The sequence below is a fragment of the Mytilus edulis genome, chromosome 5, assembly GCF_963676685.1.
Source record: "Mytilus edulis chromosome 5, xbMytEdul2.2, whole genome shotgun sequence".
NCBI classification, from domain to species: Eukaryota; Metazoa; Mollusca; class Bivalvia; order Mytilida; family Mytilidae; genus Mytilus; species Mytilus edulis.
The window spans coordinates 92,655,792-92,670,354 of NC_092348.1; the positions used below are offsets into that span (position 1 = coordinate 92,655,792).

General features: G+C 32.6%; 2 protein-coding genes across 2 annotated transcripts in view; both read right to left on the reverse strand.

Annotated features, from left to right (window-relative positions):
• The window catches only part of LOC139525559 (tRNA-dihydrouridine(20) synthase [NAD(P)+]-like), a 627,966-nt gene that overhangs the window by 108,295 nt on the left and 505,108 nt on the right, over positions 1–14,563 (reverse strand). The window lies entirely within an intron of this gene.
• Positions 1–14,563, reverse strand: part of LOC139525561 (uncharacterized) — a 68,870-nt gene that overhangs the window by 45,977 nt on the left and 8,330 nt on the right. Inside the window, exons 2-3 of the mRNA XM_071321011.1 lie at positions 12,357–12,601; positions 6,571–6,662 (exon numbers count right to left, since the gene is read on the reverse strand). Of these exons, the coding sequence (XP_071177112.1) occupies positions 6,571–6,662; positions 12,357–12,601 (337 nt within the window). The remainder of the gene's footprint in view (positions 1–6,570; positions 6,663–12,356; positions 12,602–14,563) is intronic.

Below are 14,563 nucleotides of genomic sequence, written 5' to 3' on the forward strand. Positions count from 1 at the left end.
TAGATTAGACTCACGGTTGGTTTTCCCGTTTGAATGATTTTACACTTAGTCTAGTAATTTTGGGGTCCTTTATAGCTTGTTGCTCGGTGTGAGCCAAGTCTCCGTGTTGAAGACCGTATCTTGACCTATAATGGGTTACTTTTATAAATTGTTATTTGGATTGAGAGTTGTCTCATTGGCGCTCATACCACATCTTCCTATATCTATAAAAAATGATATCATATAAGTACTTTGCAAAACAAACTGAATGATTTTTTTTTAAATAAGTCACTCAGTTAATGTATACTATATATCAAAACTGTGTTGAATATGCACTATTTTGTAATAAAATCTAAAGGAACCAGAAAACTAATCGAGGCCCTAAAATTTGAGATATTGTCAACCGGAATGCGAGAAAACCGCATATATTTAAATGGTCAGGTCAATTATGGGATATCATATCGTCAATAGTATGGGACCAGTTCACATCTACAATCATCAATAAGCTTGAAAGAATACAGCAACAACCTGCGAGATTTATAACAGGAGAGTACAAATCCAGAGAAGTTGGTTGCGTCTCCAACACGCTCACCAAACTGAAACTACAAGACATACAGACAAGACGCTCAAGTCAGAAGCTAATATTTCTGTACGAGGTGGTCGCAGTGCTATAGAACCAGACAGTTTAAAAACAAAAGCTCGTCAAAAAAAGAACACGTAATTGCTGTCAAGGACCCGATTTAACAATTATCAGTCAAGAAATGTTGTGAACAAACATGCAGATAAAAAACTACACGAAGTGTTTTGAGATCTCAACGAGTAAAATACAACAATATTCTAACTCATTTTTCGTAAAAACAGTATTCGAATAGAACCAAATTGAAGAAGCGTAGTGCGTACACCGAGCGTTGACAGCCGTTCAGAAACTACACTCGTGCACCGTCAATACATCGACGGCGCTCTCTCTACCGTTGTATTAAAGCCGGTATTGTATCCACTACGTTCTCCAACAAATACAGATCTAAAATGATCATGGTACAAGATAGAAATATACTAGGAGGTGTCCCCTCTATATATTTTTTAATGACCATAATCGTTTAACTATGAAACTGTTTATTTTTTACTACACGCGTCACCTACATAAATTTGAGAATGGAGATGGGGAATGTGTCAAAGAGACAACAACCCGACCATAGAGCAGACCACAACCGAAGGCCACCAATGGGTCTTCAATGCAACGAGAAACTCCCGGGCCGCACCCGGAGGAGTCCTCCAGTTGGCCCCTAAACAAATATGTATACTAGTTCAGTGATACCGGACGTCATCACTGAACTCCAAATTATACACAAGAAACAAAAAAATAAAATCATACAAGATTAACAAAGGCCAGTGTTTTTTTGAAATCTCAAACCCCCTTCCTAATGCTCCCACTTTTAAACAAATTGACGCCCTCTCCCTCTGACTTGTCAGAAAAAAATATCTGGCCATATCGCCTTTTGCATGAAAAATCAATTATCTCTTATATGCTTACACTAATTATACCCCACGCAACGAAGTTGCGGAGGGTGTAATGTTTTGACCCGTCCGTCCGTACGTCAGTCCGTCGGTCCTGTTTCTTGTCATCGCAACTCCTCTCAAACCACACAACAGAATTTCATGATAATAAGGACATACTACTAAAAAAAGTAAGTAGATTTGCATATCGACAAGAAATTACAATTCAATTTTTTTTCTAGAAGTTACGCCCCTTTGAACTTATGTGCTTCGATATACCTCTGCAACAGTTTATCGTCGCAACTCCTCTGAAACCACACCACAGAATTTCATGAAACCTTGTAGATAATAAAGACATACTATGTAGATGTACATATCGAGAGGAAATTATGAAACAATTTTTTTTTCTTACAGTTATTTTATTTCTCCAGTGACAATGTGGGGACGTGGGGAATGTGAGCGCGCTCACTAAGGTTGTTTAATTTTATTACTCCACGAAAATATTTGCACATTATTTGGGGTTTGGCGAAAGGAGTATGTATTTGGTCATTTTTAGAGTAAAATGATAGCCTGGGATCCTGGCTGACTGCTCGACAGAAGAGCCAGGCGGAATACAACCTGGTTTGTCAATAGGATATTAGAATTATATTGTTACGAGTTCATTGCAAATGATTTTTGTTTATATTTGACATGCAATTTAAAAAAAAAAATATATAGGTGAACAGCGTGAATCATTTCAGTTAATTAACGATTGACAACATGTTAGATTTAGTAAGGTTGCCGGGTTATAAAGAGGTGTGGCACCAGGTGGGGTTTATATCGGAAGTACGGGGCATTAAGCAGCCAGCTGTTGAGATCGAGGGACTCGTGAATATTTTGGTCTCTTTGGTTGTACATTTTTATTGTAGGAAATCTGGTAGCGGCAATTTTTAAGCTTCTTGACCAGAAAAATTCAGTAGGCATATATATTAATACATAAAATTGAGAATGGAAATGGGGAATGTGTCAAAGAGACAACAACCCGACCATATAACCGACAACAGCAGAATAGAATATATATGTCAGCCCTTTCCTGTCAGAATAAAATGGTCCGATAATAGCATTTTATGATTAATAGAAATCGTTTATTACTAGTACCTGCATGGGGTTTTCAGTAATGATGTAGCCTTTTAAAGCGGACTATATGGTATTAGGTTTTGTCATTGATGAAGCCGTAGGTTGCCTATAGTTCACAGTGCTTACGTCGACTTTATTTGTACTTCGCGTTGGTGGATAGTTGTCTCATTGGCAATCATATGGTTTATTACCACATCTCCTTACTGTATATACATGAATAATCCAGTCGCAATATTCCACTGACCAACGACTATTTTATTTACCCCGTAATTAGGAGAGATCAATTACGCCGGTTGAGGGACTGAACTAGTCGGGATGTTTTTTTTATATAGTTTCCGTTCTCGAACGAAAGTCCACGTCAGTAAACAAAATAAAACTGTAATCCTGTAAACCTACAATTTTTGTTTTGCTTTTTTAGACGCATTTGCTGTAATAAATGGATTAAAATTATTTAGGTATATTTTCCACATGGAGGTTCTCCGATTTACAGGAGGATTATACACAGAAGAAGAACCCGAGCGCCATCTGTCGTCATAATGATCGTTAGCATAATACAACGATGACATTTAACACTTCGACATTTCACACATCGACAAATCACGAATCGACAAGTCACATGTTACAAGTCACAAAACATCAATATACAAAAAGACAATTTACCAATGAAGAATTTTGAAATCTACAAGTTACAAATTGACAATTAACAAATGAAGAATGTTGAATTTTGATACAAAGATACAAGTTACAAATTGACAATTTACGAATGAAGCATTATATGAAATTGCACAGTTACAAGTTACAAACTGACAATTTACCGATTAAGAATGTTGAAACTACAAAGGTGCAAGTTACAAATTGACAATTTACGAATTAAGCATTATGAATTTCACAGTAACAAGTTACAAATTAACAATTTACGAATTAACAATTTAGAAATTACACAGTTACAAGTTACGAATTGACAGGTTACGAATTAAGAATTTTGACCCCGTTGGCTTTCCATAGTCTGGGACATTGGAAGGAAAAGTATACAACATCTACGTCATTTAATCCATGGTGAATAGTTGTCTCATTGGCAATCATACCTGACATCTTATTATTTTTCTAATTTACAATCGGCTACAAGAAAATATATGATTTAACTTATATCCTGGTCATTAAATTATTTAGCTTGTCTGAATTCTTGCTTTTTCCATTCTTTAAAATGCCATTCATACATAAGTACATGTATACCTAGCTACCCAAGAAAATTAATGAAATTTTATAATTAATATAACCTTTTAATTGAGATAAAAGTGTACTATACAACCACAGACACTTGTCTCAGATTTTTTCTCCTATATACCTTTATATAACATTAAGGTATATAAGAAATTATTTTTTTCTGAGACCAGTGCCTGTGTATACAACAGATATCTTCAACATAAGGGAGCTACCATTTGATTTTTATGGGGGGGCTAGGATGAAACAGGATTTTGAGTAAAAAAAAAAAGGCAGGATGAGTAACTTGGCAAAAAAGAAAGTCAGGATGACAATTGTTGTAAAAAGTCAGGATAAGCGAAGAAAAAAAAGGCAGGTCCGAATAGACTGAAAAATAAAAAGGCCCCCCCATAAAAATCAAATGGTAGCTCCCTAAGCAAAATTTGTAAGAAATAAGGGGAAAAACTTTAAATTCTGAAATGCTATTTCACTTCAAAATTCAGTCCAGGTATATAAATAACTTTTGCAATCACATGTATAAACAGTAGCCAAGGCTAAACTTAAATTTAGCTAATAATTCATCATTTGCCAGACTTAACATACCTGTCAGTGTCAACTTACACAGAAAAAAAAATATATACCGACTCAGTATATAAGTATACTAAGACTGACATACCACCCTGACAGTATTAGTAGTAAGAATTGAGATTTCTTGTTATACTGCTAATTTATCTGCCATCAAAATCATTATCATTACCGCAGTCTGACAGCTATAAGTCACCACAAATTACTGTAGAATTTATGACAGCAAGCCCTATAACAAGCTTAATGTCACATGGAGAATTAGTCACAAGTCAGAAGTAATTTACTTGTTATTATGTACTGCTTACTTTATATCATCAACAAAACTTGTGCCATATGTAAAGTACTTTCAGAGCTAGGATAAAAAATATAAGAATATTAGGAATATCAATTTCGATTCTCTTGTCTGATCTTCAGCTGGTCAGTTAATGCTATTGACCAGTTTAATATACTCATTTCAAAGTTAAGCCTTAAAGTTTCAAACTCAAACTCTATATGGAAAACCATTTGTAGCAATAAGATTTTCCATATTTTCCTTTGTTATAATTACATTAAAACTTTTTTTAAATATTCTTGGATTACACATTGTCATATTTATAATATGTGCCTTATCCAATGAATACCGCTATTTGATTTGATTTGAAATATCTATCTGAATATAATTTATATCTTTGGGGTTACATATGATATGATTTGACATCATGAAATCTTTTTAAAATTTCAAGAAGAATCAGAAAACAGGGGCAGATAATCCTATTCTAGAAGAACTAAAAGGATTTTTGGTCCGTTGCCTATAATACTATGTTTATGATTTTAACCACTTAAAAGTTAATATACAAATACTTTAACTCAGGATGAGAGATTTCTCTATCACTTTACATTAAACAGTATCAAACTTATTATTAATAATCTGCCGATTTTTTTTATTTTAGAAAGATTGGCACTTTGCTTACTTATCAATGGGTGGGCATGATGAAAGATCATAACTAAGTGATGACAAAAATACAGGTGATGACATACTATACCCAACTGAAATCTGCAGGGAGAGATTGCAGAATAAGATAAAGGCATTCTTATAATTAGTATGCATTAAGGTTTATGTAATCTGTATGGGGCGCAGCATGAAGAACATAAGTTTCCCGTAAAATATCAACTGACAAGATCAAAACAATCTGTAAGAGGATTCACTTAATTCCATTCTCAAAAATCTTGTCTGCCAATACCAGGATGATAGCATTAAAAATATCATAAATCATCTTTTTCTGGTTTTCTGGTGATAGCAAGAAAAAATAGATTCCCATCTTAATCTTCACATATTTTTATATGTCAAATAATATGCACTCCAGATAACATTTTGTTGATAAGACTAACTACAAGTGACAGTTATTGAACATTTTATTCTACTATCTTTAAAAACAAAGGAAATTTAATCCTCATGTTCTTTAAAATGTGTCTTCCTATCAACTTTTTGTCTTAGGTTTTGCAATTAAATTTTCAATTAAATTTTCAAAGCTAAAATAAGCCATTTGGCAAAATGAAAATAAAAACAATCAGTTTCTGTATATTGATGTGTAAAATGTTTTTCAATTTCTTTCAAATTTAAACAAATTATTAATAACGATTCAAAGCAGCACGTAAGATTCTAGGCCAATTTGTACATTTTTTACAATGCATTATTTTGTTGGATTAGAACACATTAAATAATGCATATTTTCATGTTATTTCAATTAAAGAATACTTTAAGCAGCATGTCTGGCACCAACAGTCTGGTACTGACTTTCAACAATAATGTTACCTACATAGTACACACAGTCATTTTGCAAGTTATGCTATATGGTGAATTAGCTCACATGAAACTCACCAAGAAAATAATGAAAAATCAACCTCAAACAAGCTTATAATTGAATCTCTGGTCATTGAGATTTACATGAATATCACACAAAAAAATTTTATATTCATGATTTGAAATAGATGTTACTTGAATAACTTTATTTCAAAAGTCAGGTGGAAAAAAATCCTGATTTTCACATGAAACTCACGTGAAAACGGTGAAAAAGATTTGGAGTTTCATTTACAACCTTGTTTGAGGTGGAATTCATGCGAGTGTTATTTCTATATTTACCTTGTATACTACATGTATTTCTATATTTACTTTGTATACTATTTCTATGTTTACTTTGAGTACTATATGGTACTAACCTGAAATGAACTGTTATAAAAGGCCCACTGGACTGCATTGGTTCTGTTGGTACCTCATTTCCACATAAACCAAAGTTTCCTCCTGCTTCATCCTGGAAAAAACAGTCAGAGAACTGATCACAGTAAAATCTTATTTAATGATCATGGACATGGTTATAATAGAATTAGAAAGAAAAATAAAGAAATTAGAAAACATACAAAAAAGATGACCCAATGAAATATGCATTAGTTTGCACTTACACAATATTATCTTAAAATTTTTAATTTTCATAAAGCTTGCTAGTAGAAATGATATTTCTAATATTTTACATTTTTTTCTTTTCTTTCTTTTGCAATAATTCCTGAGTTTGCATATACATATAAATTGTATACACAAACATTAATGTTTTGACTACTATTGCTAATGAGTGTACCTTTATTTGTTGTGAATATGTGATTCCTGATGATGTATGTATCAACATTCAGAAAAAAACAATAAACTCTACATGTTATCATACAAATATCAGAAAAAAACCAATAAACTCTACATGTTATCATACAAATATCAGAAAAAAAACAATAAACTCTACATGTTATCATACAAATACTTGAAGCAAACATGTATATATGTACAAAAGTGTTTATGTACCTTCAGCCTAGAGATTCCTATACATGTAAATAGCATGAAAGAAATTATAGTATCAGGCCACTTTAGGTTGCTGGACAATATATTTATCAAATCTAATTTCAGGTATCTTGAAACAATACACTTACAGGTTCCCAATCATTAATAACCTGCATATTGTAATGATATGAAATTAATAAGGTAATGAACTGTGAATATTTTGTTTGGACGAGACTCTGCTAAAAGATTTTGTAATCATCTTTCAGTCGAGCTTTCAGTACAACAATATACATGAAACATTTAAATTTTGAACAACAAAACAAAATGCAACCCTTTATTCAAAGAGTAAGAGGATCCCAGATTCTTTAAAAAAAAAGTTGACAAAAAAAATGAGTGGTCACAACAGGTCGCAAACTACTGGTTGACTTTCACTGTATTAATCTATTAATTTTATGTACCGTTTGGTTATACATATAGCTCCTAACATTTTAACATATCTATTCATCACTGCTTTTCAAATGTTGGGGTTAGAGCATTCCTGGGCATAGGGACAGAGCATTGTATGAATTGTTTTATGAAAATTCATAGTAAAAGAGGCATAAAAGCAGTTCCTATCATGGGAAATCAAATTGGTTATTTAATGCAAATACAACCTACATGGCCATTGAAGATTAACTTTATCTTTTTAATAGATACTGATATGCAAGTGGAAAAAGCAACATCTTTCTTAGCTAGTTCAGAATGTGTCAAAGAGACAACAACCTGACCAAAGAGCAGAAAACAGCCAAAGGTCACCAGAGATGCAAACAGTTATTTTTTTTTCCTGTCAGACAATGGGGCCTACAGGGTACCAAGTTTTGCCAGACCCATCAAATTTCTGCCAGACCCATATTTTCACTCAAAAATCAAATGAAATTATGCTATTGAACAAACGTTAATTTTGATTTTGTTGAAGCAATATATAAATCATTTATTGACAAAGGTATTAATATATTTTGCTGGGATTGGTAATGGACACGACTATTAATAAATTCCTGAACTTATCAACTATGCTTAATAGACCTCCTTCCTAGAGAGCGAATTTCTAAAACAAAAAACATGACGGAAATACGAAGAATTGTTCGGGGCGAGATGGACAAGGTACGAAAGACTATTACTGGGCGGAAATACTGGTTCCCGGAGTTAGAAAATGTGGGGGAACAGGACATTTACTTTTATTAAAGATGATCGCAATTTTATAAACAAAATACTCTGCCGGGGCCAACAGGGATTTCAGTTTTGGCGGACCCAAGCGGACTTAAATATTGCCGGCCATCAGGTCCTGCACAGCTACGAGTTTTGCCGGACCTGCATAAATTCTGCCCCTTAGGTCCGACGGGTCCGACGATTAGTTGCATCTCTGGGTCACTGATGGGTCTTTAAGGAGGCTCAAGGGTATAAAAATTTCACAAAAAAATTAAACATTTGTTTTTCATTACGAATTTAATTTATTACTTTTGTAGTTGTTATTTTATCATATGGTACAAAAATCATTCAAAACAATCAATTCGTGTTGGCCCAAGATGACTTTTAAAATGTATACATCATTGAAAAAGTTCCAAATTATCTCCCTTTGGTGGAAAAATGCCATTTTTTGGCTTTAAAATTGAAATATCTTTTTTAACTCATCGGTGACCTATATTTTTTAATATAATTTCCATATAAGCTGTACTTAAACTAAATTATTGTAAAATTTGAGCGAGTTCTGTAATAAATTTCCTTTTTTTATTTCAATATTAACTTTATTTCTCCTATTACTTCAACAGAAAAAAAACACCTTTACAAAAATGTATGCTTCTTTTGAAGGCAGATTGTGAGCGAAAATGAATGGTGACCCCACTTTTTTATTTAATTTTTCTATTAACTATAAGATAAAGTTCATTTATAGAAAAATATAGAGAAATCCTATATAAATGATTTAGACCCGCGAACCCCCTTAACACAGTATCTTTAACACAGTGAGAGTGTACATTTTATGTATATACTTTAAAAGTGTGCATGCAGAAAGTTTATTGTCCTTCTTAAACAATTCCACTACTTCCTCTTTAACATATATCCTTCAGCTGGCAATAAAATATGTAAAACTCCTGGCATCTGGTGTGCTTTATATTGATACCTAATAACCTCACAGTTAGCTACACAACATGAAATCATGTTTTCTTACTTTGGCATGCACCTTTTTAGCAGGTTACAAGCTAAATCCACATGCTTTACCTTATCATTTAGAAGTTTAATAAGTTTTTTTAAACAAAAAATGTCAGATTTTACAACAAATGAGTCTAATCATTTAAAAAATTATGTTTTATCGTGTGAAGCTAGTGCATATTTCTCAAGTTTATCTAATCTGCATATATACTGCCTGTCTTAGCTAACAGGACTATTAAACAAAGTGAAAAATGATGGTATACGTTCTTCTAAACATGCCAGATTTCTGAAAACTTCATTGTAAAGGTCACTTATTTGTCTGCAAGACATGATGCCCAGTCTAAAAAAAATGATTATAGTGAGACATTAAATGTATGCTGCCTTGCTGCATGTTGTACAATACGCAAAATACTACATTTTCTTGGCCAAATACTCCTAACAGCCTTGAGCAGAGCCAAAGTGCAGTGGTTTAGCTCATAGACCTACAGACACAAAGGTTCCTGATTAGATCCCCATTCCAGGGAGAACATTTCAGGGGATGATGATGAATAGCGTGTAAAGAGAGAGCAATATCTCTTGCACATAAAAGACACCCTTGTAGATTTCGAAAAAGAGCAGGCTAATGCCGCTACAAGGCAGCACTCGCACCCGCAAAGTGGAAAGGGATTAATATACAAATGTACGTTGTAATAACTTGTTTCCCAATCCCCTCTAAATTAATATATTTAAACTAAATATTTCTAACAAAAATAATTTACTAATATGGAGTCAGCATATATATAACATAAAATTTAGTTTTAAGTTGAAGAAAACATCCAATAGAAACTATCTACTTTCCATGACAAAGATTCCCTTTTCTTTTTATAATGTAAAACTTATAATTTATAACTAGAAAGAAGCTTTGTGTGCTAGGTCACCTTGTATAAGTTTACATAAAAGTCAATAATGGTGTCAATAATTGGCGATATCAAGAGTTTGCTGTCACCGCTTGACAAGTGAACGTCTGGAATAAAAGATAAAAAATAAAACCAACACTTATAAGCTGTTTACTCAAGCGCCTGTCACATACTGCACTGTATAATTTACAACTCAAATAGCATACAAAAGTTCATATTTCATTTGTAATAGGCTTGGTGAGATGAATAAAAATACGAGATTAATAATCAAAAGATAATTGTCATCTTTCTAAAAGACATTTTATATAATAAATAGGCAAAAGAAAAATTTATTTAAATTGCCATTTAGCCAATGAATCCATATTTATTTTCTTAAACAAGTTTATTTCTTCTGAAAAAAGTATAATACTTTAACAAAGTTAAAGAATTTCAAATGTGTCCTTCCATAGACAATTAATGTATGCATAATTAAAATGTGAAATGTTCATGTACATGTAGGGTCATTAATGGTCAATTTCAGTTAACAGAGACAAGTTTGAAGAAAAAAATACAATGTATGTTTTAAAGAATATCTTATACTACATTTCTACATACAAAAATTATATGTTACAGATGTAATTTTTTATTTATTCCTCTTTAATACATGTATTTCTTTTTTTAAACTCTTATTTTAGGTTGCAATTGACTTGGGGTATAGAAATATGGTCATCCCTGGACTTTTCCCATCCAGTAGTAAACTTACATCAGTGGGTCTTCTGTAGTACTGACTGCATGATGTATAAATATTCAGCCATGTCCAGTGGGAAAGAGATGTTAAATCTAATGCTCTATATAGCATATATAGGGAGAGTGCTGCAGCACAGAAGAGAACTTTTAAAACAGCTCTCTTGTGTCTTCTCAAAATGCAGTCTAAACTTTCTGCTCTTTATTCTACTCTTACATCTTTATTTTATTCTAAAAACTTATGAATCACACAACAAGATTCAGGCTTTCAACTAAATTACAGCAAACACCTTTCTTCCTTTGATACACTTATACATTCTACCCTTACATGTATCACCATGATCATCTAAATATGTGTGAATATTTAACAGGGTTCTCACTAAGGCGAGTCCATGAGTCAAAATCTGTCTGGACTCACCATTTTCAAAACTAGTGAGTCCACAGATGCATTAAGACAGAAATATTTTGTATAAACTAAACACAGTTAAACACAAATATCATTTTATAGCAAAAGTTTAAAAGTAATCTGAATTTAATGTCATTTCATTGCTCTGTTATAATTAGGCCATGGAGACTTAAATATTACATTATATTGCAATAAAATATCTTCTCTTTGCTGTTGGACTCACCATGGCCAAAAATGACAAGTCCCTGGACTCGCCTTCAAAAATCCTTAACGAGAACCCTGAATATAAGTGACAATTAATTCTTTTTCCCTCAGTCCCTCTTCAGATTAAAGTTTTTGGACAAGGTAGATTTTGATGAAGTAGAAGTCCAATCAATTTGAAACTTAGACCGCATGTTCCCTATGATGTAATCTTTCTTATTTATTAAATGCCAAATAATAGTTTTTATCCCAATTGCATGCTCCTCTGAGCATAGAAAATGATTGTGCCTGTCGGGAATTCATGTAATATGGACACAATACATTCTTTTTATTCTCTCAATTAAGTCTCTAAAAACATTGTATCTAATTTCTTCTACTTTAAACCATAGCAGATATTTTTTTGTGCTTTATCTTAAGGCTTTAACACTTACAAATAAATAAGGCAATATCTTTTTTTAGTAAGTAATTTAAGGATCATTATGAGAATACTTGGAAAATCCTTATTTTTGAGATTTTTCAAAATTGGCATATTTAGCATTTAAATAAATGGAAGGCCTATTACATGTATAGGATGATGTGCCTCCTATAGCACTGTTATATTTTTTATTGTTAGGGGAGATAAATCTTACATTATCACCCAAAATTTTAACAAGAATTTAGCTTTAAGATAATAATAATATATTGTCTAATTTGTTTGAAAGGTCTGTTTTGTGCTTTTTTCTTCTTCAATTAATACCCATACAGTATGACTACTTGTAGCTTGAATACTTACAAATGGACGTAAAATCTGATCACTATCAAAAACATAAACAGCATCATTACATATTCTATCTGTCCTGTCAGGAATATCTAGACTGATGAAACGTAACACAAGTTTCCAGTCTTCATTTTCTGCTTTAAAAGTCATTCGACATGAGATCATATGTTCATAATATTCTGTGTATTGTTTATCGTGAGAATATACAGTAGCACCACCTAAATATTTAAATTCTGCACATTCTGGGTTCTTCATATAATCTGAAAATAGAAAATTATATTCTGTATTTCAAATTTTTACAATTTTATTGTTCGATGCATAAAGTTCAGCAACATGCAGTCTAACGAGTCATACTCCAAGTATAAACATGTTGATGGCACCGTGGGTAAATTAGCATGGTGTGATTGGTTTAATGCTATCACATCGTGACCCCTTTGAGACCATAGGAGTTAGTAATTTCATATGGGGTTCATTACACGTTAATGGTGACGTCATAAATGTTGTTGTGTTTCATTGTTTATTTTTCAAAAATACGCAGCAGCAAAAGTCCAGCCTGCGATAAATTTATTATACCATTAACCATGTTAGCTTCTGACCCCCTACAGATCTATAGAGGGTGAATAAAATCTATAGGGGATAAGGCCTTGGGCCTTACCCCTTACAGATTTTACTTACCCTCTATGGATCCATAGGGATCAGTAGCGAACCATATAACTTATAGTATGTATATATTTTTATATGGTAAAGGAGCATCACCTTCCATATACATATGTATATATAGCCCTTTATAGTTTGCTGTTCTGTGTGAGCCAGTGCTCCCTCTTGAAGACCGTACTTTGACCTATAATGGTTTAACTTTTTAAATTGTGACTTTGATGGAGAGTTGTTTCATTGGCACTCATATATATATATATATACCTCATCTTCTTATATCTATATATGTACGTATATACAAACTCGGGGTTTAGGGAACTAAATTTGATACTTTTTCTTAATGTGTTGTTCCATCCATATATGTACAAACTAAATGCATGATATGTAAAGGAATGAAGTTTCAAATTATATAAAAACAATACACAAACTGAACAAGCAAAACCATATAAATGTTAAAGTTTTCTTGCACCTTATCCTTTGAAATTCATATAGATGTCTATAGAGCTAACTTTATGAAACCAGAATGCTCCGTAGAACACAGCTTTATAAGACCGCAGAGTTCGAACCCTGAACAGTTGGGGCAAGTATAGACACAACATTCAAGCTTGATACAGCTCTGAATTTGGATTGTGATTAAATAGTTGACACAACATAGGTTTCTGACACAGAATGAATGTGGTCTAAGAACTTAAACTTTAAAACTTAAAAATTTTAAATTGGACATTTACGTATTATGGTCCAATATCCATGATATCCAAAATCTAAATACATGGTTAGATTCAGCATATCAAAGAACCCCAAGAATTTGATTTTTGATGAAATCAAATAAAGTTCAACTTTGAACCCTTAGACCTCAATGTGGACCAATTTGATAACCGGGCCAAAATATCAAAATCTAAATACATGTTTAACTTTAGCATATCAAAGAACCCCAAGGATTCAATTTTTGTTGATATCAAACAAAGTTTAATTTTGGACACCGATTTGGACCAACTTGAAAACTGGCCCTCAGTCTGCGCCAAAAACTTTTTCATCGACTAGTCTGAACACTAAATATCGAAACTTGTCCCTATATGATTATATAAAATTTGGAAAATTGGAAAATTTTCACTTGTCCAAATCAATATTTACTAGTCTGGGGCATCGGACTAGTGGCTAACGGTGCAGACTGGGCCCTATAAGAAAAAATCTTAATACATGTTTAGATTCAGCATATCAAAGAACCCCAAGGATTCAATTTTTGTTGAAACCAAACAAAGTTTAATTTTGGACCCCGATTTGGACCAACTTGAAAACTGGGCCCATAATCAAAAATCTAAGTACATGTTAAGATTTAGCATATCAAAGAACCCAAAGAATTTCATTTTAGTTGAAATCAAACGAAGTTTAATTTTGGACCCCAATTTTGACTAACTTGAAAACTGGGCCAATAATCAAAAATCTAGGTACATGTTTAGATTCAGCATATCAAAGAACCCAAAGAATTCAATTTTTGTTAAAATCAAACTAAATTTAATTTTGGACCTTTTGGACCTTAATGTAGACCAATTTGAAAACGGGACCAAAAA